General features: G+C 48.9%; 1 protein-coding gene across 1 annotated transcript; it reads left to right on the forward strand.

The window, feature by feature from the left end:
- The first annotated feature begins 392 nt into the window (after window positions 1-392).
- On the forward strand, window positions 393-27,020 carry DBH (dopamine beta-hydroxylase). The gene is made up of 12 exons (XM_074973480.1): window positions 393-773; window positions 3,129-3,275; window positions 5,939-6,196; window positions 7,012-7,188; window positions 7,675-7,777; window positions 14,103-14,269; window positions 16,185-16,328; window positions 16,542-16,580; window positions 17,707-17,766; window positions 18,932-19,059; window positions 19,873-20,032; window positions 26,110-27,020. Exons 1-12 carry the CDS (start codon window positions 393-395, stop codon window positions 26,242-26,244), a joined length of 1,899 nt encoding a protein of 632 aa, XP_074829581.1. The 3' UTR covers window positions 26,245-27,020.

Below are 27,020 nucleotides of genomic sequence, written 5' to 3' on the forward strand. Positions count from 1 at the left end.
TGGGCAACTGGGGGCCGAGGTGCTGTAGGGTGTTATCCCAGAGTCCTTTGCAGAGGGGTGAGGGGTGCACGGCAGGCTGCAGCAGTGGGCAAAAGGCAAGGCAGGCAGGAGAGAGGATATCAGTGCAGAGCTCAGCGAGAGCAGCTGGAAGGTAAACAGCACTTTTCAACCGTGCCGGATGATTTAAGAGAGAATAAAATCAGCCCAGTCTGGTTCAATTCCCATTGATAATGTCCATGTACAATTAGAGCCAATTAGGGAGAGGCAGAGAATGACAAGTGTTTGACCAGAAGGTGGGGGTGGGGGGTCAAAACAGCAATCAAATTTCCCAACCACCAAATGCAATTAAGGAGTATTACTTACCCAGCTTGCCCAGGAGGGCCAGTACATAAATGGCAAAAGCCAGGAGCGCAAGCATCTTTCTCCCCAGCATGCAGACCACCGGGAACAAGAGATCCTCCTGCCCAAGTTTCAGGCTCCGGGAAGTGGCCTCAATGTACTTCACCATGATTATGGTTTTCCTGGTCATCCTGGTGGTGGCTCTGCAAGGCACAGCTCCCCGGGAGAATTATTTCCCTTACAAGGTGCCCCTGGATCCCCAGAGTTTCCTGGAGCTCTCGTGGAATGTCAGCTACCCAGAGCAGGTGGTGCATTTCCAGCTCTTGGTCAAGGAGCCGAAATTTGGGCTGCTCTTCGGGATGTCGGACAGGGGCGAGTTTGAGAACGCGGACCTGGCCGTGCTCTGGAGCGACGGGCACAGCTCCTATTTTGGGGTAAGTTGCTTGCACAGTGCCAAGGTTCCAAGCTCGGCTGCCTGTCCAGGAGTCCCGTCCTGGGGTAGTTTTTGCTGTGTAGTGGGAAAGGATTGAACTGTACCTAGATCTCAGAGGAGTCCATGGGAGTGTGGGCTGTGTGAGACCTTCAGGTACAGGTTTGGTCTGTACGTTTAGCTGTGGGTGGTTAACAGGTGCTTGGAGGTTTATTCCAAAGGGATACAGGGCTCAGATACCACAGTGATGAGTACGGTATAGGATCTGAAACAGAACAGAATTGACTAGTTAGACTATCAGAGGAGCTAACAACTGCTCTCATTCCTTGACCCCAGTGTCTTTAGTATATTTATTTCCAAAGCACTGTAACAGGGCGGCTATATATATGCGGCAGCTACAACATGCACACATGCATGATGCCTCAACAACTTGGTTCGCTTGTGCACTTCTGTCAGTCACATTAAAAATTAACCACAACTCCAGTTAATGACTTCGAGAAAGTGCAAAAGTGATCATCCAGAAGGTCTGCTCTGCCAGCCTCAACCAGTCAGATTTGAAGCTGTAGCAAAGATCAACAGGACTTTGGAAAATACAATTTGACTGCCCGCTGCCAGGAGCACAGTACTAGAAGAAATCAAACATGCAAATGCATTTTGGGTGGACAAACATGCCGAATGCTAGACAGGCAGCTGGGGAGCTAATTTCTGATTTTGCAGTTTGATTTTGATATTGCAAATTATCATCTTTTGCTACACGATCCGTTTGTGTTACTTTTTAATCTTTCTTTGCAATAGGCATGTATCTGAAACAACAAATCACATGAACCATCCCCAGGCCTTTGGGATGGGCTCACGGTAAATTTGTTTGAAGGTAGAAAGCAATCCAGCTTTTTTCTGATCCATTTGAAATTACCAGCTGTCAGTAATGTAATCTACAATATAACAGAATGATGAAAAGGAGGGCTTGGGACACTATTATCTGTGCTAGTTTTGTCACTAATTACCAGCTAATCACCAGTATGAGAAGACCTGAATGCTACAGGATTGCAAAGCACCGAGTTAAAAAAAAGAACATTTCTAGTATGGTTTTCACATGTTCATTGTAAGATGTACAGTGCTCAGTTCAAAAGCAGTCAGCGTTCTGACCTTTAGTCCCATTTTGGTGCTTAGTAGCATCCTTTAACTACCGCATGGAGACTTATAGAAATCTGTACACTATCATCTCTCTCCCCGGCTGTCTTTTTTCTGGTTGTGTTTGTCAGATGCTAAAAGATCCAAATTTGCGTAACCTTTCCACATACTACAAGATTAATTTGCACAATGCGTTTCTGTGAAAACAAATGTCACGCTTGATTCCTCCCCCCACCTAAGGACAATATGTTCAAGGTTACAATTCTACACTTCAAGCTGAAATGATGCCAGAGTGTCTATTCCTTTTTATTTCTCAGACAAAAATAAAATGAAATTACATCAGTGGCTACTCCAGTGGAGTATGTGCAATGAGATATTTCCCAGTCTCTTCCTGCACCCAGTAAGTGAAAGAGACCTACTGGAGATGGGAAAGACGTACTCAGTAACCCAGTTCAGACTCCCAGAACTAGTGCAAGTTTTAGGCCCTGCTCCTATACATCTTTAAACCCAAGATTGCTTATTGGGCCAGTTTTGCCACCCATATGTAATGCTCAGCAATACCTTACTCTTGGAGTAGTCCTGCTGAGTTCATTGGCACTAATTGTAGAACAGGTTCTGGCTGCAGATGATTAAGGTCTACGAATGTGAAGAGCGGTTTGCCGGGTCATCCCCGCAGTCCTCCAAGGACAGGTTGTCTCTGACCGTAAGCCACTAGCAGCTGGTCTATGATAAAAGTCTTTGGGGGAAAAAAATGTTTCTGCACAGACAGGTGCAACATCTTCTTAAATCCCTGCAGGATTTTCCTACCGCTGGGCTGCTGGTCAGAAATCCAGTCCTTTGTTTAAAGGAACATGGACGTTGTTGACATAAAAAGTTAGATACTTTTCAAAAGTTGCTAACATCAGTTGTGCCTAGTAAACACCACCACCACATACCAAACGATACATCCTGCCGCCCTACAAATCGTTCTGTGCAGTACAAATTCTGGGTCAGATTTACTCCTACTGTCACTCTGCTGATCTACGTATCCCTGGTGAAATGCCCCTGATCGAGATATTATTTACTTGTATCGAAGCAGCGTCTAGGAGCTCTAGTCATGGACCAGGACCCCGGACTGTCAGGTCCTGTACACACACAGAGCAAAAAGACAGTCCCACTAAGACTGAATAACGCTGGCAAAGCATCGTGTCCTAACTGGCTATAAGGATTTTTTTTCCCTCCTCCGCAGGATGCGTGGAGTGATGAGAAAGGGCAGCTTCACATGGATTCCCAGCAGAACTACCAGCTTCTCAAAGCACACAGAACCCCCGAGGGACTCTACCTGGTCTTCAAGAGAGCCTTCAGCACCTGTGATCCAAAGGACTACCTTATAGAGGTACTGCAGCGCCTAGCCATGGGCAGAGGCGAAGTGCCAGCGCAATATTTCTCCTGTTCACAGGACGGGCTGGACTCTGAGCGCTGTGCCATCCAGGTGGATAGTGTCATTGGGATCACTTATCACTGAGAGCTCAGGACTGATCTGATAACAAACCGGTAAAATCCTGGCCCTACTGAAGTCAATAGAAAAAATCCCGTTGGCTTCACCAGGGCCAGGATTTCACCCAGTGTGCGCTCTGGTGATGTTTCAATACTTGTGGTCTAGTGGTTAGAGCTCTGGGTCAAAAGTCAGTGTGACTAGTGCTCTGGATTGAAAGCTAGGGCAGATGGGCTTCTGATCCTGCTTACATTGGTGTAAATTAGGAGTAACTCCATTGAAATCAGTGAGTTATACTGGTGTAAAACAGGTGTGAAATCAGAATCAGGCCCCTGCTGTGGCAGTGACTTGCTGTGTGACCGCAGATGTGTTGTCTCTCACCCCTCTGTGATTCATTGGTAAAACAGAGATACTACTTACACCGTGGGAGGTAGAAAGGGTTAATTCACCAGTGAGGAAGAGAGCCTTGGATGAAAGGGGTTTGCTTTGGCTCAAAGGAGCTAGGTATGTGAAAACTATTATTGTCGGACTTTGCATTTGTGCCCTTGTAGTGTGGAGATCCTTGCATTTTCCATGACTGTTCATGAGTTAATGGTCTGACTCTCCTGGAAGGCCTCAGAGGCACGAGAGTACGTCTCGAATCCAGAGTCTGACTATCGTTAGGGAACCCGGCAAAACCTTCCTTGGCAAAAAAGCCTTTCTACCAATGGTACTCGCAATGCTGACACCCTTTCTACCCTTAATCCCCTCCGAACAAGCAGGAAATTAAGAAAATCTTAAAAAAAAAAACCCAAGCAAACCAACAACCCTGCCCCAAGCAAAGTTTGGAACCCAAAAAGGGAGAAAAATGCCAGAGTCTCCATGAAGTCCAGTAGGGCCTTTGCTATGGCTACCAATTGTATGGGGAAGGTGCTCAAATACCCTGGTGACGAAGGGCAGTATAAAGATGATTAGATTAGATAGAGAGCGCTCTACGTTTTCACCCACAATTCAACTGATTTCCCCCCCTCCACCAAAACAAGTAACTGAAAATCAATGGTTCATTGGTACGATGCCCAGTGTTCCCATCTGTGGGGGGGTCTACTTCCTACATGTTATTTGTAAGAGAACATTAGACATTCATCCCTTTGAAAAGGAAGAGCTTAAAAAAATGTTTACACAATCCATGTACAACTCTTTATAAATCTCCATAAGATATTGAGTTTATCCGGTTCCTACCATCCGCTCCCATTAAGTACATTAGCTCTATTGAAATACGTCTTCTGCATTGCTCCACATCACAGTGTGGAGCCAGGTATTATGCGAGTTGCAAAGAGGTGTTGTTGGAAGGACGACAAGGAGGAGGATTTTGAGCCGAAGTACAGTCACAAAAAGCTTTTCCAATGAAATGTGTCTGGTTTTGGGTTCATTGAACTTCTGTGAAATGGCAGAATTTTTGGAAAAAATGTCCAACTCTGGATGTCTGGGAGGGACAGGCGTTGTGTTATCAAGAGGGAGTATGGTTCAGTAGAGCAGTGGTTCTCAACCAGGGGTCCATGGCCCCCTGAGGGGCCGCCATGCAGGGCCAGCGTTAGACTTGCTGGGCCCAGGGCAGAAAGCCAAAGCCCCACCACATGGGCCTGAAACCCCTGGGGCTGCAGCTGAAGCCTGAGCAGTGTAGCTTCACGGGGGCCCCTGTGGTGTGGGGCGCCAGGCAATTGCCCTGCTTGCTACCCCTTAATGCCGACCCCGGCTTTTATATGCAGAAAACCAGTTCTTGGGCACAAGTGGGCCATGGAGTTTTTATAGCATGTTGGGGGTGGGGGGCTCAGAAAGAAACAGGTTGAGAACCCCTGCAGTAGAGTGAGTCGAGGACTAAGAGCGGGAATAGATTTTGGTTTCACAGCAGGACAAAGATTTTAGTGACTGTGTGTGTGTGTGTGTGTGAGAACTTGTGTGAAATGAATCTGTGACAAAATGTGCACAGATTTTTGGGTGGGGTGTGTGTGTGTGTAAAATTTTTTTTTCATACTTATTCCCAGCTCTGCAACCAATCCAAAGCCCACTGAAATCAACAGGAGTCTTTCCACCAACTACAACAGTCTCTGGATCAGACCCTCTACCAGCAACGTTGTCTCTCTCTGTGTGTGCCTATGTGCAAAAGAGTGAGAGTGCCCCTTCTTTATGAAGGGGGAGCAGTATATTTCACTGTTAATGTATATGTATGAATTTATTAGGTCTAGAAATGAGCTGGAATTGTCATGAGCTTATACTCTGAAGAAAGCAATTTAAACCATCTAAATTAGTAGGGAACAGCCTCTGATCAGGGATTAATGCAGTGAAATAACATCAGCCAGATCCCCCTAAATCTGTCGTGTCATCCTAAGCAGCACCCTGCACAACATGGCAGTGACACAGACACAAACTAACAGTGGGCTCTCAAATTTGCCGAGCCTGGAGAGGTAGCATCACCCTGCCTAACTCACCCCAGCTCTCAGGGCACTAAAAGCTACTCGGGCAGTGCCGAGCTCTCCTGCTCTGCGGGTATCCCCTGCTATGCCAGCGTCCTTGGTCTCTCATTTCAGGATGGTACCGTGCACCTTATCTACGGGATCCTTGAGAAACCCGTCCGTTCTCTTCAGGCAATCAACATCTCTGCCATCCACAGGGGGGTGCAGAGGGTGCAGCTGCTGAAGCCAAACATCAGTGCCCCGGAACTGCCCAGGGACATGAAGACCATGGAGGTCAGAGCCCCCGACGTGGTCATTCCCAGCCAAGAGACCACATACTGGTGCTATATGGTGGAGCTTCCGGACAGCTTCCCGAGACATCACATTGTCATGGTAAGAAGGAGGAGCGTTTTTCTGAAGGAGAACGGGGATGTTTTCCTTATAGCTAATCCGTTAAAGCTCAGGTAAGTTGTCTCCATTCCCTTAGCCTCTGGTGGAGGTGTTCCTCTGTTCTTTCATTCGTCGGCCAGCAGCCCGGATAAACAGTGCTCTCTGTGCTCCAAACCCAATCCTTGAGGTCCTCCTCTTTCTCAAGGCTGCACCTTCCAGAGGTATCAGCCACATGGCAGCTTCCCCACGGCTTGATATCCCCACAGCCAGCCTCCCTCCATGACCTCTCTCCGAATGGCAATGCCCACTAGGGTTCCCCTGGTTACTGGCTGCAGAAGCCAAAGATCAAACGCTTCTCAGCAGGGTGGCAGGAGGAGGGAACTTTGAGGATGGGAGCACTGCTCTTCTCTCCTGAGTCCTCACGATAGGCACACAGCCATCGCTTATATGGAAAAGGAAAGTGCATGATATATTTTTAGTTTCTTGTCATATGATGTAGCAGTTGGAAACACATTCCATCTGGATACAGTTTTCTTCACTTCCAGTCTTCAACCATTGTATATCATTGCTGGACATTGTTGAACAGCTTCCACATTCTGCATCAGAGGTGGCTGCATTTCAGTGGTGGGTGAAGCAAGACATCTATATCATCGATATCTCTATCTAGACATATGTACTTTGTAAAGTGTTTCGAGATATTGTATGTGGATACTATATAGAAACAGAGATCGTATGGTGAGAGGAACTTTAGATAATTGTACGGTCATTATCAGCCATTATTAATACTTGTGCCTTCTTCTCGGATCCCCCTTTTGTAGTACGAGCCAGTGATCACGGCAGGCAACGAAGCTATAGTCCATCATATGGAAGTCTTCCAGTGTGCTGCAGAATTTGACAGCTTTCCACATTACAATGGGCCCTGTGACTCCAAGATGAAGCCGGACCGACTGAACTACTGCAGACATGTGCTTGCAGCATGGGCCATGGGAGCTCAGGTGTGCAAACGAGAGCAGTGGCTACTGCACTGACTCTCCCATTCATTTCAGCTGCTTTTCTTTTGACCCCTCTTCCATTTGTCTCACTTTCTTTCATATCAGAGATGACTCAGAACCAAGCCCTGGGATCTGAACACCCCTAACATTTCATGGTACTCAAAATCTGGATCTGTGTTGGGGTTTGGGCTCATTCTTGTTTAATATCCCCTCCCCCATAGACCTCGGGCATAGGCGGGATCCTTAGCTGGTACCACTGAAGTGACCAGTTTGTACCAGCTGAGGGTCCTTCCCATACGCATGCAGGATAAGAACGCCCTTCCCGAGTGGCAGACACCTAGCCGTTCACACAGTCGTTTGGGACGAGACACAGTTGTGGGCCAGAGAATGATCTCCCGCTTGCACACTTTCCTCTCTAGCTTTTTCTGCCTGGCTCCATGTATCAGCTGCACACAACCCCCTCACATTCTCTCCTCCTCCTGCTTACAGGCCTTCTACTATCCAGAAGAGGCAGGACTTGCCTTTGGTGGTCCGGGCTCCTCCAAATATTTACGGCTTGAGATTCACTACCACAACCCTCTGGTGTTCAAAGGTAAGCAAGCCTTCAGGGGCCTATGGATATGGGCCAGAAACTCACGTACATGCCAGGCTCTTAAGCACGGCCTGACCCAAGGGTGGGGCGGGGGGGAGGGGGGAAATCTATAAAATCTCTTTAGCTAATTGCTCCCCAGGCACCAATACACTGCGGCCACGGAGCCAGAACACTCCCCAGCTGTCCTGTTGGTAGGGAAGGGAAGGGAAGGGAAGGGAAACCATGTTTCCCTGAAGGAGTGGCTGCCTATACCTGCACCCCCTCTCCCCCCAGCCCAGCGCAGGGAGAGGGGTGCCGGCCTGCAGCCCAGACATCATTGCTTTAAGTAGAGGCAGCTGAGGCATGGCAGGGGAACATGTCACGGAAAGCAGCTCCTACCCAGACCCCTTCTGGGCCTCTACCCAGCAGAGCACCCGAGCGGGGCTGCCAGTGGGACGTGGGGAAAGCAAGCCCTCGCTTTTACAACCTACTAGCGAGAGTCTGCTGGGTTCCGCCGTCTCTGCTCATGTCAGCACAGGGCCCTGTACTTTTAACCCAGCTGAGGCCAAGAAATACCGGAGACCTCATGCAGAAGGCCCTGCCCGTGAGACTTCCAGCATTGTTTACGGATAGGAGAGGTTTGGTCTGGATCCCAGTCTCCCCAGCCTTGCCTGGCTTGGCTTGTGCTCTGCCTCGTACGAGTCCCTGCACGCAGTCTGGCACCGCTCTGGTTCAGGGCTGCAGTAGCCAGGGGTGGGTGCAAAGGGACCTTGTGGATCTGGACTGAGAAGCCTTGGCAGAGCTGTGGAGATTCTGCCTTCACCATGCCTGGCTCAAAGCAAAGGTATTAGTCCCTCAGATTGGAATGTTTCTATCTGCACCTTTCTTCATAGTCTTTCCAAGCACAACATGAAGCCAATAACATTGGAGCTTGCAGGCAGCTATTTGCCTAACCAAACATAATAAAAATGAAGACAGAGAGAAAGAAATTCTGCACAGAAGCAAGATTGCAGACCCACCTGTTAAGTGTGAAGAGGTCGTTTTGGAGTGGTCTACCTGAAATAGCTCCCAGCTAGACCAGCCTCATTATAAACAGATATCCTGGCTTGGAATAAATAACAATAGCATAAATGGTTAATACTGGGCACTTACGTGCACTTTCAGGTGAGGATCTAAAATCTAAAAATGCTCAGACAATTAATTTAGCCTCCCAAGCCCCCTACCCCCGTGAGGCAGGTCAGCATTATTACCCCCAGTTCACAGATAGGGAAACCAAGGCACAGAGCGGGTAAATGACTTGACCAAAATGTCACACAGTGGCAGAAATAGACCCTAGGAGTAATGATTACTAGCCCTGGACAAGGCAACCTCAGAATTAGGCTACACATTCTTTGCCCCTTACTCTAGGGTATTTAGAGGGACCTCTGACCATGGTATCTGAGCTCATTGGCTCTGTGAGGTAGGGCAGTGCTGTTACCCCCATTATGCAGCTGGGGAACTGATGTGCAGAGAGGTTAAGGGACTTACCCAAGATCACACAGGAAGCCCATGGCCAAGCAAGGACTTGAGCCCAGGTCCCTCAAATCCAAGGCTAATGCTATAACTACTAGTCCATCCTTCCTGCCTGTGGGGAGTGAAAACATCTTCCTTTCCCAGGTATGCAAACTCGTGGTCTTCCCACCACTGCTCTCAAACACTGGGGCTGAATTTCATTACCGAGGGAGAAGTTTGGGTGGGAGTGGGATGGGGGAGACATTTTCCAAGTGAATAAATAGCATTTCTGGTTTGATACCTTTGACAGTCAACACATTTTTTAAAAACTCCGCTAAATTACCAGATTTCTCCATTTACATCAAATCAACTCACTTCATGAATATCCCAGAGTATTTTTAGGAGGCCAGAGCATATGTACTGCAGATCAATCACATCACATTCCGAGACTCGAGAAGCAACATGTCTATAAATATACAGCTCGCTCCTTTCATTATTTTAACCGCTTTTCCCTTTTAATCAATAACATCGCCCCATTTAGTCTGATCTGTTTGATGAATCCAACCCAAAGCCAGATACTCATAGATAAGTATGAGCCCTCTCGGCCCTAGCTAACCCGGCCTCTCCCTTTACAGCCCATACCTGAAAAACGTGCCCGGAGGTCAGGGAGGGGAACCATTGGTGCTAACTTTGTTTTTGCTGCTAAGAGAACCCAGGAGTCCGATGAAGTGAGCTGTAGCTCACGAAAGCTTATGCTCAAATAAATTTGTTAGTCTCTAAGGTGCCACAAGGCCTCCTTTTCTTTTTGTGGATACAGACTAACACGGCTGCTACTCTGAAACCCAGGAGTCCTGACTCCCATGCTCTTGCTCTAATCACCAGTTGACCGTGTGTCACAGAGACAGTGGCATTGTCTCCATCCTCACCAGAGCTGCTTCATCTACAGCCGCACTGTTCTCTACCCTTCTAGTAGCAACGTAAATAGGATGCATAATGTAGCTGATTCCACTTGAGCCATACAGTGGGGCTTTAACCCTGATCTGAAAGCGTGAGCTTCAACTACTTGCGCTAGAGGTCGAAGTCTTTTAGCTGGAAGCAGTCATCATCATCAAATCCTACCTCTCTCATGCAGCCCAGTCACCAGAGGGTGGGTTACACCAATGACACTCCCAGATGGGCTGGAGATTTGTTGCACTTCTACCCACACAACTGCCATCATGGCTGCAATGTCTGCTTTTTATTCCCATTGTTGGGGAGAGAGAGTCTTCATTGGGGAAGGGCTCCGTGCTCCCTTTCGGACAAACCCTCCAGAGAAAGGCTCCCCAAGCAATTGTCTGTATTTTCAACCATTCCTCCGAAAGGTCTGGACAGAGCCCCCTTCTGTGCCTGTTGACCCACCTGGCAAATCAGCAAGCAGGATTGTGTCATGCCTAGTCTGTGTCCCTCCACTCTTTGGGGTGAAGACCTGCTCTACACGTGAAACATTTGCTGGTATAGCAATGTCATAAGAATGGCCATATTGTGTCAGACCAAAGGTCCATCTAGCCCAGTATCCGACAGTGGCCAATGCCAGGTGCCTCAGAGGGAATGAGAAGAACAGGGAATCATCAAGTGATCCATCCCCAGTCGCTCATTCCCAGCTTCTGGCAAACAGAGGCTAGGGACACCATCTCTGCTCATCCTGGCTAATAGCCATTGGTGGACCTATCCTCCATGAATTTATCTAGTTCTTTTTTGAACTTGGCCTTCACAACATCCTCTGGCAAAGAGTTCCACAGGTTAACTGTGTGTTGTGTGAAGAAATACTTTCCTTTCGTTTGTTTTAGACCTGCTGCCTATTAATTTCATTCGGTGACCCCTAGTTCTGTGTTATGTGAAGGCGTAAATAACACTTCCTTATGTACTTTCTCCACACCAGTCATGATTTTATAGACCTTAATCATATCCCCCCTTAGTCATGTCTTTTCTAAAATGAAAAGTCCTAGTCTTGTTAATTTCTCCTTATACGGAAGCCGTTCCATACCCCTGATCATTTTTGTTTTCTGAACCTTTTCCAATTCCAATAATGTCGCTCAGGGGTGTGATTTTTTTAATGACGAGCCTATACCAGCAAACCCCCTAGTGTAGACACAGTTATATCAGTAAAAACTCCTTTCACTAGTATAGTTTATTTTGTTTGGAGAACTGGTTTAAATTATACTGGCAAAAGCCTCTTTTCCGGCATAAGCTGAATCCCCCCTAGGAGGTTTCACTGGTAGAGCTCTACCTGCAAAGCTTTTCTAGTGTAGACAAGGCCTAGGCCTCAGTGTGGCATCTCATCACCAGTCTCACTCCCCTGCCTGAAGGGAGTGAAAAGGAATCACGATCCAAGGCAAACACACAGCGTCACGCAGAGTTACCACTGGAGGGTTTTTCTGAGAGAAGCAGCAAATCCAACCCACGGCAAATCTTATCCAAACGCTGTAGCCTCAGAAGTGTCTTTCTGCTGGGCTCCGGTGAGAAGGATTGGTGCACAAGAACTGATGGCAAGACTTGGCGTCCCTTTCTGCTTTTTCCAGAGCTGAAACTCTTTCTTCACTCAGATCAGTTTGCAGAGGGATAAGACAGGATCAGTAACCGGGGGGCCATTGTGCCGTGACATTTCACTAAGAAAGCGCCAGGATCTTCTCTGTTAATTACAGCCTGGGGGCGGAACACCATCAGCCGAGTAGATGATGTTATATCACAGTACAGAGTGCACATTTCACAGCCCGTAATCTCCATAGTCTCTTCCACCACCCCACCTCGGCACTAGAGAGTTAAAAAAACTGCACGCACCCAGTCCCACTCAGACACACACACACTTGCTCACACACCCTCCTACCAATAGCCTCGTTTTTTGTAATGGCCATCCAGTTAGAACAGATGCTATCTCCCAAATTCCCAAGGGCATTCTCAAAAGAATTCCCAGGCCTGTCCTTCTGGTCTCTTTATCATTTGCTCGCCCAAACAATGGGGCATGCAGAACCAATTACGCTAACCCCAGCTCCGAGCACATCCAAACTGCACAGAACTTTCCACCTGGGGAGAGGCCTGGAGAAGGATCGACAGAGGCTAGTCACCCGGCTTTATACATCGGAAGGGGCTCACATACCATGAACACACGGACCTGAATGGAATAAAATGGAACTGCGTCATGTGCATGAAAGAAAAATTAGAGGGCCCCCAAATGCCCTAGGTTCAGTCCAGATCCACTGGGCATTTCCTGGGCAAATTCATGTCGGTGGGAAATGCTGGCTGACTCCTGTCTAATCTCAGGGAGAGCGTCTCTGCTCTCCCTTCAGGCTGTGAGCTTACCTGAAGGCATGGCAGTAATTTCATGAATTAATTGTAACGGAACCAGCTTGTAATGAGCGGGATGCTCAGAGCTGGTGCATGTTTGGGGAGGAAGCCAGGAGACTAGGGAGATGGTGGATTCAGATAGGTGCTGCCTTCTAGTCCAGGGCAATAGAGAGCACAGAACAAGAATCTCATCCTTTTACACCCGGAGGTGTCTAGGCTGGGTTCAGAATAGTTTGTTGGGGCAGAAGAGAAGCAGAAAGGTACAGTTTTAAAAGAGGCACCATCTCTTGGGGAGGATTTGCAAACAGGCTATTCACTGGCCTTGGTAACTGGGAGGAAGGTTCTCCCCACTCCACAAAGGAAAACAGAAGCCTTCATTGCAATTTACTGGATGGCTGCCCATTCAGAGATCCCAAGGCCAGAAGGGACCATTGTGGTCATCTAGCCTGACTTCCTGCATAGCTCAGACCACAGGGCTTCCCCCAAAATCATTCCTCGAGCAGATCTCATCATGCTGTAGAGGGGACACTCATGCCAGTCAGCACCAAGACTTGCTAGAAGAGCTTTTTCTGGAACCCAGGGATCACAACTAGGTTCTGGGCTCAATGTCTCTAATTCATAAAGGGCTCAGTTATGAGCCTGGCTTTGGGACTGCACAGGGGAATGAGGGAAAGCAAGGAACCCTCTTACTGCTCGGCATGAGATACTCCCACATTGCCAGTCCCTGCACGAGATTCTCCCGCCCACATGGGCAGGGATGGGGAGTGGGGGGAGCTTTGGCTCCTACCCTTTCCCCTTCCCGCATGCAGGCCCGTGCAGCTTTTCCGGCTGGCACTGGGAAGCAAGCTGCTCAGCAATAGGGCAATCACAGCTTACATCTCCTATAGAGCTAGTGGGGAGCCAGGCACTTGTTTGTGCCTCAGAGTCACAGGCTGGTTTCTGCCCTGCTCTTGGGGCAGTGAAGCTACAAGCTAGTCCTCATTCGGGCTGGATCGTCAGGCAACAGTTCAGCCCAAAACAGTGATAACAGTTCTGCAACTTTAGCACGGAGAGTCCTAGTTCAGAACCAGGGTGGGGCTGGAAAAGGTAGAGGAGAGAAAGACTTCCCACCCCTAGGTCTGAACTGAGTCTCTCCAAAATCTGCCTCCCACACATACTCCCACCTACTGTGGGTTCGCGTGGACTTCCAAAGACAGTCCCATTTGATTCCCTCCTCCTTTCAGTGAGCTGTCGGTCCCTGGGCTGGTGACCTTTCCAGATAACCAGGCATGTATCTGGAGACCATTTAGTCCAGTCTCTTGCTGCTGATACAACTGCCTATGGAGAGAGGGGAGTATAATAGGATTGTAAAAATAATAACAAGACTAGTACAAGGAATGAGTGCAGTTAGCCAGCAAATGGAAGAACTGAGCTGCTTCCTGATGCTTAGTGCACTGAAGTTTAATTTTTCATGTCTGACATTTTCCCACATGCGACTCTTACTCCCGCTGCGATTTGCAGCGCGGTGTCACGGCATGTCCTCTTGCCTCGCCAGGTCGCCATGACTCCTCGGGGATTCGCCTCTATTACACAGCCACGCTGAGACGCTATGATGCTGGCATTATGGAGCTGGGCCTGGTCTACACGCCGGTGATGGCTATCCCACCTGGGGAAGCTGGCTTCCTCCTGAAAGGGTACTGCACAGATAAATGCACCCAAGTGGTGAGTACAATAGGGCCCGGCAGAGGTGCACACAAGCTCTTCCAACTCAGCAGCACAAGGAATGTCTGCGCCAAGAGAGGCCCAAGCGCTTGTGTTTACTTGGATGAGATGACTGAGCTTTAGAGAGGAACTGGCCAGTAAGTAGCTTCTTCTCTTTAGCATCTGGGCAACGTACCTCAGGTGGCAGGTGACCAGGATTCATCACTGAATTTTGTCCGCTGGTCAGATCATTTGCTTCCCCGGCGTGGCCCAGGTACTGATGGAGTGGGTAGCTATGGCCCAGGAGTGTGTCCAGCGTACCCCCAGGTCATGCACTGCCCTGCAGTTCTTGAAAGGAAGCGAATCAGGAACGAAAGAAACGTTGCAGTGACTCACTGTCTTTTATGCTGGAATGAGGCGTCCCTCCACCCCCGCAACGGCGTTTATAAAGTGGCTTTGGAACGCTGATGAACGTCTCTTTCCCACCCCACTGTCAATCTCCCATTCAGATAGAGGGGCAAGGGGAGGTTGAAGCGATTTGCCCAACGCCACAGAGTCAATGGCAGGACAGGGGCTGGAACTCAGGCCTTCCAGGCTCCCAGCTCACACTTAGACTGGACGGTTGTTAATATGAAAATGATGCGAGCCGTGGCGTAGCAAAAAGTGCCCACAGGGCTCCAAACACGTCCATGCATCTTCTTTAATCTAGAATTGGCAGGGGACTGACAAGCAGTAACATGATGGGGGAAGGGGTCCTTGTGCCCGTAGCTGAGGGCTGGGTAGGTTGACACCAAAGTTCCCATGGCAATAGGGTGTACGCCAGGCGTCCTTGCACAGCATTGCCCCTCGTGGTGAAGCAGCTGTGTGTGTGAGGTACTGCTGATCTCACGTCCTTACAGTCACTGCATTATCAGCATCCAGTTCGTTGCCTGATAAAACGCTTGTGGGTACAACAGGAACCCCACATCTCAGCCTGTTCTGTGTGAGCACTGTGGAGTTCCGTTATAAGAAACGCTGTTTAAAACAAAGACCAAGGAGTGTTCTCCAGATGTTCAGAAAATGCCGACAGCCCATTCAAAGTCAATCCTTCTTGACGGCCAACTGCTCAATCTCCCTGGTCTAAGAACCATTCCCTGTCTCAGAAAGCTTATTACTGGAGTTTCAACTCTTAAAAGGTGTAATTTTTCTCTAAGACAACTTCCATTTTCAAGCCAAATGAATTCTGTACACTGGGCAGAAGGGCCCCATGCAATTATACAAATCACCTGCCAATTTATCGATTGGGGTTTATGTTTCTCCCATTTAAAGGGCCATCACCAAATTTAATTTAACATTTAGTTACAGTGGCACCTCTGATGTGCTACATTTCAGGAGGGGCAGGTCCCTGCCCACAAGAGATCACCGTCAAAGACCTGACAGAGGGGTAGAAAGAAGTTAGGGGAAACAGGGATTTTTAATTTGAATGTGATGGGGACTATGGTCTGGATTTGGAATCGCTCTCTAGTATGTTTTCTCAATTTCCACTGTGACTTCAAGGAGGTTTTAAACAATATTTTTAGAGGCCCTACGCAAAACCAATAGTTGGTGCTGTGTGCTAACATACATAAGGAAGTCCACAGTGCCTGGCCAGGGCAGCTTCTGCCGCATTAGAAGGTGGTGGGCGGTAAATCAGGGCTGGACAGACTGAACTGCGGGTTCCCAAACGAACATTTATTTTCAGGCTTCTAAGAGATTATACAAACAAAACTCCATTTAAAATCACTTGACACTGTCCCTTTAAGTGCCTGCCACGCCCCTCCCACGGAAGCCATGCTCAGTTCCTCAAGGGAACTGATGAGAGCTCTTTGGGAAAGAGGGAGTGATGTTGGTTGATTTAGTCATTTGTCATTATTCGGCCCGTACAAGCCTGGATATTCCCACGGGATTGTTTTTCCAGGCTCTGCCCCCGGCTGGGATCCACATCTTTGCCTCCCAGCTCCACACTCACCTGACGGGAAGAAAGGTGGTGACGATTTTGTCCCGAGAAGGGAGAGAAAGGGAAGTTGTGAATGCGGACAATCACTACAGCCCTCACTTCCAGGTACTCTCCTTTCCCCATTGCCCGCAGCATCACACCATCATGAAAACGACCCTGCTATCGTTCAGTGGTCGGTCTTATCTCCCGCACACAAGGGTGGAAAGCGGATTCAGTGCTGCTCCTAACTAGACTCATCAACGCTTAACAGGGAAGATGGGGTAGCAAAGGGGGAACTGGTTGCATCTAACTCCAGCGTTGTTGTTTTTCTTCTTTTAGGAGATCCGCATGTTAAAGAAAGTGGTTTCTGTCTTCCCGGTGAGTGACAGCAGAAGCAACCGCAGCTCCCCAGTATCGGAGATGCTTTGCTTAAACAGCAGCACCTGGGAGAAGTTCTTTGGCCTGTGTTATATGGGCAGTCAGTCTACATGATCGTAATGGTCTCTTCTGGCCTTTAAAACCAGATTCCCTTACATTATTTTATCCTACTGGCTATGATAATAAGTGAAGCCAATAACCCTTGACAGACAGACTTTCTCACAGGTCTCAGTTCCTTACCATCTAAGCACTTGCTAGGTAAATCAGCTCTGCATGGTGAGGTTCAATATTGGCTGAGTGGGCAACGTTCACTTTGCATGCGCCATAGGTGCTCGGTTAGAGGTAGCCATGGAGCGGATGGTGCTAAATTAGCCCATCTCCCTCAACGACCCAGCCATCATTACCGTCCACAAGTCTCCACACCGGAAGACTCTCTGCCTCCTGCTACAAGCCAGCCTCTGCACGGAGTGCTCCAGCCCCGGCAGGAGCTTCCCATACAAACGTAACAGGAAAGAAATAGTCAGCGTGATTACTAAATATAAGCAATCGGAACCCATTTGTCCAACAGCTATTCCAGGGATCGTGCAATCACATTATCAGCAGCAGCAGGAATAGACAAAGTTGGCAGAACACACTTTTGTGGCAGAAAAATTCAGAAATGCCCCTGCAAAATTTCACGTCTGTAGAAATGTTCTGACCAGCTTCATTAATAACTCCAAAGGAGTTAACCCAGGTGCCTTTCTGACTGAACGCCAGGGAAGTCAATGGGAGTTAGGCACCTAACCTGCTTAGGCACTTCTGTCAATGCCACTAGCCACCTATTTGCAGCTTTAGGTGCTTCAAACGCCTTCAGAATCTGGCTCGGAGTTCCTTAGAAAGTAGGGAGGTGGAGGGAAATCTCGCAGGGCAATGACTTGAACCCATCTCTTCAGAGAATGTATGTTCATCACAGTTACTAACACTCAGGGCAGCATGTTGAAGGGAAGCAGATTGCCTGACATGTCATTGAAGCTGCTGCGGGGGTGGAATCTGGGAGAGGTCTCTCACGGCACCATTCGTGGTTCTGCACATATAAGAAATAAGGTTTCAGATGTAACGCTGTAGCAATTTGTGCTTAAACACCCAGGGCGATGTTCTCACAACAACCTGCATGTACAACACAGAGGACAGGAACCAAGCAACTGTGGTAAGTGTGCGTGCGAGCACATGAATGTTTGTATGTGTACGAGACAGGGAGACACAGGTGGAAGGTTGCAATTGACAACAGGGCACACTTAAACGCTGGGTCAATGGGATTAGTTGAGTGCTGCAGGCTAGACACATGCTTAAATACCTTGCTGAATCAGGGCCTTCATTCATTTCCCCGAGGAATAGTGGTCGAGGAATGTGTGCGCTAGCCATTCACTCCTTGCAATCAGTCTCCTTAGGTGATAAGTGAAAAGGAAAGTGAGCCATTCTAATTCCCATTACAAGCCACTATCTCAGTTACTGATTGTGATTAAAGAAGGTCTCATTGCGTTCTAATATCTGCAGCAAGAGAGAGAATGTCAGCTACGCGAGCTAAGGGGACAAAGCTAAATATTGCGAAGGGATTGCAGGAAGTCTACATATTATTATACACCACACAGTCTAGCATGGTTATCAGTCCCTGCTAAAGAGGGGTGAAAATCCAGATTAACAGAGGGTGCTACAGATTAGAAAGCTCTGTGTGTGGATGTGTTGACCTTTGGTTTAGAGGTTCACATCTCTGGGTAAAATCACAACGGTTTAGTGCAGTTAATGTTGATCAGGTTTTTGTGGCATCGACACGTACATCAGGGTTGAGTGGGAATCTGTTTGCCCATCCCATGAGAATTTTTGATGTTTTGAAAAATTATCTGGTCCCAAATTGGGAGGAAAAAATCAAAATCCGAAATTTTCGTTTTTATTTTGCCCAAAATTTTTTGCCCATTAAAAGAATATAAATTAAGTAAAGTTTCTAAATGAAAAGTCATTTCAGACTGAAGAACCAAAACTTCTTGTTTCAGAAATGTTGAAAGGGGACATTTTGAAAATTTAAAACCCTTTGTCCTCCTCAACAGTTTGAGTTGGGAAATTTGTCGAAACCAATCCTTTCGTGTGAACAGTTTTGGTTTTACCAAATCAGCCTTTTTCAGCGAAAAAAATGTTTCCTGGAAAATTTCCCAGCCAACTCGGACTCTGTGATTTCCTACCTGAAACCCACTGACCGTCACGGCGGCGTTCGGGAGCGGATAATGCACACAATACAGGAACAAATAGCGCCTGCTTATTTTTGACTGGGGAGGGTGCATTGAAATCCGCACCCACACTTGTTTCCCCTCTTCTGGCAGGGTGGGTTTAGCATCACGGACGAGATGTGTGTCAACTACGTGCACTACTATCCCCAGACGCAGCTGGAGCTATGCAAGAGCGCTGTGGATTTAGGCTACCTGCAAAGATATTTTAATCTCGTGAACAGGTACGGAGTCCCCACATGGCTCAGGCTGGGCCTGAGCATGTTGCAAGTGGAGGGTGATTAACAACAAGCCGTTTGCTAATAAAACTAAAAATAGGTAATGCCGTGGTTTAAAACATCTGTTCTGCAGGAGCAGTGCTGGGTGCATGCAGGCTCAGGGGGAGCTGAGGAATGATTCGTACTAGGGTGCTTTAGCAAAAGCCCCAAACCGGCTGTTTTTAAAAGAAAGGTTTGGAGAGAGATCACTGGGAAGGGGACATCTTTTTGGTGAGGGGCTTCTTGCAAGACACAGCGCATGGGGGTAACGTGGGAGACATTATTGTTTGCAAAAGTGGTCTTGGGCCCTTCGCTTTCCAGTGGCCAATTTACAGGGGGAACTTAACGATCCAGAGTACACACAGCAGCAAATGGTAAAACCCCAATAAAGTTATAGAGGCTCAAATCGGACTGATCACAATGGTCCCTTATAATCTATGAATCTATAGACTGCTGAAGGTCACTCTCATTACTTCTGGCCACACATCCAGGTGCTTAGATAACCCTCAACACCATAAGATCCAAGCTTTGATCATGGGCCCAATATACACGAATAAAGACAGTCCCTGCTCCAAAGAGCCTGTAAGAGGAGACTGTGATTGTATAAGGTATTGAGTGTGTCCTGCGCTGTGCAGTCACTGTTTTCAGTGAATTAGGGATGCTCAGCACCTTTCAGGATCAGGCCCTAGTCAAGGAAGAATTAACCCCGTCCAGCATGGAAGAGGAGTCAGTCCAGCTCTGCTCTGTTGCACTCTCTCTCTGGTATTTCTCCCACATTAGGTTTAACGATGAGGAGATCTGCATGTGCCCACAGGCCTCCATCAGGCAGCAGTTCTCTTCTGTCCCTTGGAATGCGTTCAACAGAGACGTTCTGAAATCTCTCTATGACTTTGCTCCGATCTCTATGCACTGCAATAAATCCTCAGCGGTTCGTTTCCCGGTATGTATGGGTCCCTCCAAACAATCCATCTGAGAGCATCACTGAGCGGTGACCATGCTGAAACAGGCCCTTTGGACTCAGCAGGGCTACTCCCTGTGCGGATGCAGAGTTGGAGGGGCCGAGGTTGGTGACAACAAAAAGTTTGGTGCCACCTGCCTAGCATTGCAGCTAAGGGGGTGGGAGATGGAGTTCATTTTCTCTCAGGCCTCATCAGATTCCTTACTGAGGTCCAGTCAGTGACGCACGTGTAAAGCTATTGAAGACGGGGGGCTTTCCACAGATTCACTGTTTGGCCTATGGAACCTTTCTTACTGGTGTTGATCCATGAGATGTAAAGAACTCCGCTTGACTCTAGGGCTGAAATCAATGTGAGTTAGGCACCTTCGCGCTTTTGAAAATCCCAAGAGGAACTTATCTGCATCTTTAGGCACCTAAATCGCTTTAAAAATTGGGCCCTAGAAGTTGCTGTGTTAGAATTTAGAATGCTACAGCGATGGGCGCAGTACAAACACCTAGTTATTAGATAAATTAAATTAGTTTAGTCTTATCTGCATAAGTCCATTTCTAGAGTTACTTCGCAGAAGTCACCTTTAAACTAGAAATTCCTCCAGAAACAAGGGAGAATAAAGGGCTATTTTCAGAACTTTGGAATATTGTATTGGCTGTCAACAGAACTAACCCATTGAACACAAAGTCAGTGAGATCATAGGACAGGAAGTGGTGTGGCCTAGGGAATAGCACACTGCACTACACTGTGACTCAGGAGACCGGGGTTCCAGCCCTAGCTCTGCTGCTGGGTGACTTTGGGCAGTCAATTCCCTGCTCTGTGCTTAAATTTCCCCACCTGTGAAATGATAATGTACTTTTGAGCTCTTTGAATGCAAAACACCATATAAGGGATGTTGATGATGATGCAGATTGAGCACAGTTTTCGGTCTCTCATCACCGTCACTTCCCAGTGCCGTTTCTAGTCAGGACAATAGAATTGTCGATGACACCTGAAATTATTTCTGGAGAAGGTATAAACCAAAGTAGTGGGGAGAAACAGAAAACCGATTTAAAAGGAGGAGCGTCAGCTCCCGATAAGATTATTTTAACAAAGTCTCCATTGGAGCTGGCAGAGTCCTGTTAAACTCACTGGGCCGAATTCTGCTCTCAGGATGAATTTCTCCCCTGTGCAGAGCACCAGAGCAAAGACCAGTTATGTCCCAGTTAAACCCTAATCTGAGGATTTAAGTAGTGCACAGACCTTGTGCTAGCTGTCTGCATGGGATGATTTTCACTCGCAGTTGCTTTCCTTGAAGCCCCTGGATTGAAAGGAGTTATATGAGGGCAACTGAGAAGAGAATTTGAAATTAGTGCGGAGCTGGCACTAACACAAAGTAGGCGATCTGGAGTCTAAAAGTAAATGAGAAAAGAAAAAGACCCAGAACTTCCCCCTCCTTCTCTGTTTGTTTTTTTAACTGAGTGGGATTTTAAGACATCTCAGTTATTCCACAGAATTCCTGTCAAGAGAACACTAGCTTTTAATTAGCTGCTTGCCTTTCTGCAGTTCAGTGATCCCAAGTCCGTTTTGATTTTCTGGAAGAACTCTGCTTTTAATTATTTAGTAAAATTAAAATCCGTCTCCTGCACAGAAGGTAGTTGGAGGTAACATCTGTCTGTGTGTTGCAGTAGTGAAGGAGAGGGCACTTTCCTCTGGCATCCACCTTCTACAAGAGCTTGTGGAGTATTTATTTATTTAGATTTATAAACACACACACACCCAAAAGAATTATTCTTATGGTCTAGACATCCTTGATGTAGCTTAAAACACAACAAATAGCGGGCGTTACCTACAACTTTGAGGTACAGAAGCTAGAGCTGTGCGAAATTATTTTTGACAAACCATTTTTTTTTTGCCCCAAAACACGTATTCACTTCAACAGAAACATGGTGGGGATTGGTACTGAAATCACTGCCTTCTGCTGGCCAAAAGAAAAGAAAAATATCCCCAAATCTTTAGTTTCTACATTTTCTAAACAAAACATTTGATGCATGACTTGTTGTGTCAACGTCTAAACCCATTTTATCTTTTTTTAAAAAGGTTAAAAACCTCAAAAATGAGACAAAACAAGCTTGTTGGACTGGAAGTTCATTGCGGTGGACTTTTCTGTTTAGCCAAACAATTTAAAACAATGATGATTTCAGGTCGACTTGAAATGAATTTTTTGTTGATTTTTTGATTTTCGTGGCCACTGACCCAGAAAAACTCGGTTATTCGCACAGCTCTAATAGTGTCGGAACTGAGCAGGGGCCCAGAATTGGAAGCACAGATGCTGCTGCAGGACCAGGAGGTACAGTCACAGATCTCTGCTGGGTCCCGGGCGGGAATAGCAGGGGTGCTGCAGGACCAGGAGGTACAGTCACAGATCTCTGCTGGGTCCCGGGCGGGAATAGCAGGGGTGCTGCAGGACCAGGAGGTACAGTCACAGATCTCTGCTGGGTCCCGGCCGGGAATAGCAGGGGATGCTGCAGGACAGGAGGTACAGTCACAGATCTCTGCTGGGTCCCGGGAGGGAATAGCAGGAGTGCTGCAGGACAGGAGGTACAGTCACAGATCTCTGCTGGTCCCGGCCGGGAATAGCAGGGGGTGCTGCAGGACCAGGAGGTACAGTCACAGATCTCTGCTGGGTCCCGGGCGGGAATAGCAGGGGATGCTGCAGGACCAGGAGGTACAGTCACAGATCTCTGCTGGGTCCCGGGCGGGAATAGCAGGGGGTGCTGCAGGACCAGGAGGTACAGTCACAGATCTCTGCTGGGTCCCGGGCGGGAATAGCAGGGGATGCTGCAGGACAGGAGGTACAGTCACAGATCTCTGCTGGGTCCCGGGAGGGAATAGCAGGGGATGCTGCAGGACAGGAGGTACAGTCACAGATCTCTGCTGGTCCCGGCCGGGAATAGCAGGGGATGCTGCAGGACCAGGAGGTACAGTCACAGATCTCTGCTGGGTCCCGGGCGGGAATAGCAGGGGGTGCTGCAGGACCAGGAGGTACAGTCACAGATCTCTGCTGGGTCCCGGGCGGGAATAGCAGGGGGTGCTGCAGGACCAGGAGGTACAGTCACAGATCTCTGCTGGTCCCGGCCAGGAATAGCAGGGGTGCTGCAGGACAGGAGGTACAGTCACAGATCTCTGCTGGGTCCCGGCCGGGAATAGCAGGGGTGCTGCAGGACAGGAGGTACAGTCACAGATCTCTGCTGGGTCCCGGCCCGGAATAGCAGGGGTGCTGCAGGACCAGGAGGTACAGTCACAGATCTCTGCTGGGTCCCGGGCGGGAATAGCAGGGGTGCTGCAGGACAGGAGGTACAGTCACAGATCTCTGCCGGGTCCCGGGCGGGAATAGCAGGGGTGCTGCAGGACCAGGAGGTACAGTCACAGATCTCTGCTGGGTCCCGGCCGGGAATAGCAGGGGTGCTGCAGGACAGGAGGTACAGTCACAGATCTCTGCTGGGTCCCGGCCGGGAATAGCAGGGGTGCTGCAGGACCAGGAGGTACAGTCACAGATCTCTGCCGGGTCCCGGGCGGGAATAGCAGGGGTGCTGCAGGACCAGGAGGTACAGTCACAGATCTCTGCTGGGTCCCGGCCGGGAATAGCAGGGGTGCTGCAGGACAGGAGGTATAGTCACAGATCTCTGCTGGGTCCCGGCCGGGAATAGCAGCGGTGTTGCAGGACAGGAGGTACAGTCACAGATCTCTGCTGGGTCCTGGCCGGGAATAGCAGGGGTGCTGCAGGACAGGAGGTACAGTCACAGATCTCTGCTGCGTCCCGGCTGGGAATAGCAGGGGTGCTGCAGGACCAGGAGGTATAGTTACAGATCTCTGCTGGGTCCCGGCCGGGAATAGCAGCGGTGTTGCAGGACAGGAGGTACAGTCACAGATCTCTGCTGGGTCCCGGCCGGGAATAGCAGGGATGCTGCAGGCTGGGAGTTATATATTCACGGCTCTGTGCTGGGTCCTAGCCGGGAATAACACCCCTGAGGCCTCGGAGCGAGGTGCGTTGGCAGAGCTGGGTGTTGGGACGGGTACACGACTAGTCAGGGCTGTCGCAGCCCCTCACTGTGGTGGGTGCCCAAGTCACACAACACTTGACACTGTGCGAGATGCCAGGCTGCATTTCAGGAAGAGCCCATTTTCCTGCTTTCCTGTTGGTTTGCCATTCCAATGCAGTCGCCCTCCCCTGGCTATTTAAAGCCTCCAGAGGAGATGGATCTCCATTCCTCTTCCATTCCAGACTAGTCCTCTCCCTCTGCTCCCAGGCAGCCTGATTAGTCACAGCCATTAGGGACAAACGATGGGCAACCCTGGTCATTAACGTCACTGACTTATCCAAAGCAGGATGTGCAGCCACCGTGTAGGACCATCATCTCTCCCACCCCTTAACCCTACGCTGAACTCACCTCCTCCGGGAGCAGGGACTGAGTCCACGTCCCAAAGAGCTACCCACTGTGATGGGTTGAGATGACTGAGGAGACCACAACACCAGATCCACCGCACCTCGCTTTGGATTTAAGTTAGGATCCTATGGCGGGGGGGGCGGGGGGGGGGTTAAAGTGGGGGAGGGTCAATGCTCCATGTTGAAGAGCTACTGGAACTGCACAATGCTCCCTGTGTTCTTATACGGCTTTTAACACAGCGCAGATTGATCGGAGGGCTCCAGTGACAACGCAGGCATGGCGTGGAGAGGCCCTAGCGCACACTCGCCTGCACTCCCAACACCTCATGTCAAACATCGCTCATGATCTAGCCTCCTCTTTGAAACTGGAAGCCATGGAGACTGTACTTAGCCTGCCCACCCCGTGGCTGATTAGCAGAAACAGGCCGTGCTCTCAATGCTCAGGAGCAGACTTCCCCAGTCCGGACGTGTTCAGCTCTGTGGTTTGTGTTGGGCCTTTCTGGGTGGGACAAGCTGTCGGTCACGGTTTTACCGAACACCATGGACATTCACGGCAGAGGATGCCTTTGCATACACAGCAAGATCCAGCTCTCTGTTCCTTAGCAATCTCAGTGTGAATCTTTCTCTCTGTCTCATGTCAGGAATGCACCTGCCTAACGACTCTCGCCCTCATCTTATGATGGCATTTATACCAGTGCAATCCCTCAGGAGCCAATGTAATTACACCATGGGCAGCTGCTTAAAGCAGAAGCCAGCCTACAGATTTCATTTTAGTTAGTTACCATGCAGGCACCATAATGACCAACCCTCATTATCTCTGTCTTTACAGTGGCCTGAATGCAATTTGCAATCGCCCATGGTTTATACCTTCTTGTCACTCTTTAAGCGCTCTTTCTAGCTCGGCTGTGCATTAGTGAATGTGTGGAAAGAACAAGCTCTCGGGGATCAATGTCTGTAATGCCGTAGCTGCCTGTGCGGGCAGAGTGCGGGTGGAACCAGGTGACCATCATTTTCAGCGGGCAGTTACTCACAAATCAAGCTGTATTATACAACGGCCCAGAGGAAGCTCAGGAGTCAAATACTGTGGAATCCAGAGCGGCAGGAAATCCAGCTCAGCTGGTATCCTGCCTTGCCTACCTCCTCACTAAAGAAATAGGGCCTGGCTTGGAGGATGTTCTAATCCCCCTTTCCAACCACTAGGCAGGGCATTCTAGTTACAAAGGAGAGTAAAATGCTTTAAAAAAAGAAAGCACAGGCAGATTCTCAGCTGATGTAAAACCAGGTAGCTCCACTGACATAACAGAGAGAGGCTGATGGACACTCTCTGAGGAGCTGGTCCAAGGGTGGGCAATACATTGCTCCAGTGTGCTGTGCCTGAAGGGGAAAAATACAAGAGCCCTTTAAAAAAAAAAAAAAGAAAAAGAGAGAGAGAGAAACAAATCACCATCTTAACTCCCCCCCCCCCCCCCAGACTTCGGAACAGGTTGGTTCTTGATCCAGACTCATCTTTAACCTCCACCCCTATGTGTTCTTGTTATTATTTATTTGTGTTATCACAGTTTCTGGAGCTGTGCTAGGTGCTGTACAAACACAGAACAAAAAGACCCCAAGAGCTCACCTGCTAACATCTAACTCTCTCTGCAGGGCGAATGGGAGAAGCAGCCTCTGCCCAGGATCACCAGGGTGCTGCCGGAATCAGCCCCAAGCTGCCAGCCCGCCATAGGACCTCCTCCTGCATCCCCTGCTCTCGTCAACCTAGGCAGGGTAAAGGCAGAATGAACGCCTGGCAGCCTGCCTCGATACTCGTTGTTGCCGGGACGGGATGCTCCTCGGCACACAGGGTTGTTCGGGATTTGGTTCAGCTTTTGTATGCTGCCACGGATGCAGAGGGCACACGTCAGACTGGCTCCCCTTCCAGATGTACGGTCCATCACACAAAGAAAGGCCCTTTACTCAAGGCGGTCTGGACTCCGCTCATGAGATACTTTCACACCCCTGGGATGGCAGTGAGTGGGTGGGACACAAAACACCTCTCCACACACATGCAGGCCCAGCTCCTGCGGATCGTCACCCGTATAGAACACCCGTATAGAAGCCAAACAGACAAGAGCTTCTCCTACAGCACCACCAGAGCTGAGGGATTTGCAGGTTACAGGGTTGGCTGCTGCTAGGCCACCGCTGGGAAGAACTCGGCCCTGTATTATATACGCTGAAGGGTCAGGAGACCCAGTTAGCCAGGTGCTGCCTATTGGGCAGAGGGCAGGACCGGGAAAACATGAGTTCTAATTCCAGCTCTGATGCTGGCTCGCTGTGGGACCGCCACCTCTCTGCCTCAGTGTCCCCAAACACCAATAATCTATACCTTGACACCTCCTTGACGGGGGCTTGTTAGGGCTAATTCGTTAAAGTTCAGCACGTACTCTGAAGATGGCAAGTGCTATTATTAGTGGATTATTAGCAATGCCAGCGCTGAGTAATGCAGGCTGCCACCCCCGGAATAATAATGCTCAGGATTTCCATTGTGCTTTGCAGCCAGGCACTCCCCGCTCTCCTCC

Source organism: Natator depressus, chromosome 16 (genome assembly GCF_965152275.1).
Source record: "Natator depressus isolate rNatDep1 chromosome 16, rNatDep2.hap1, whole genome shotgun sequence".
Classification (NCBI taxonomy): Eukaryota; Metazoa; Chordata; order Testudines; family Cheloniidae; genus Natator; species Natator depressus.

Excerpts from the sequence above, each read along its gene's own strand:
- DBH (XM_074973480.1), top strand. The coding sequence starts at position 393 with ATGGCAAAAGCCAGGAGCGCAAGCATCTTTCTCCCCAGCATGCAGACC. Across the intron at positions 7,778-14,102 it reads CAACCCTCTGGTGTTCAAAG|GTCGCCATGACTCCTCGGGG; the intron begins GTAAGCAAGCCT and ends TTGCCTCGCCAG. Across the intron at positions 16,329-16,541 it reads ACTACAGCCCTCACTTCCAG|GAGATCCGCATGTTAAAGAA; the intron begins GTACTCTCCTTT and ends TTCTTCTTTTAG.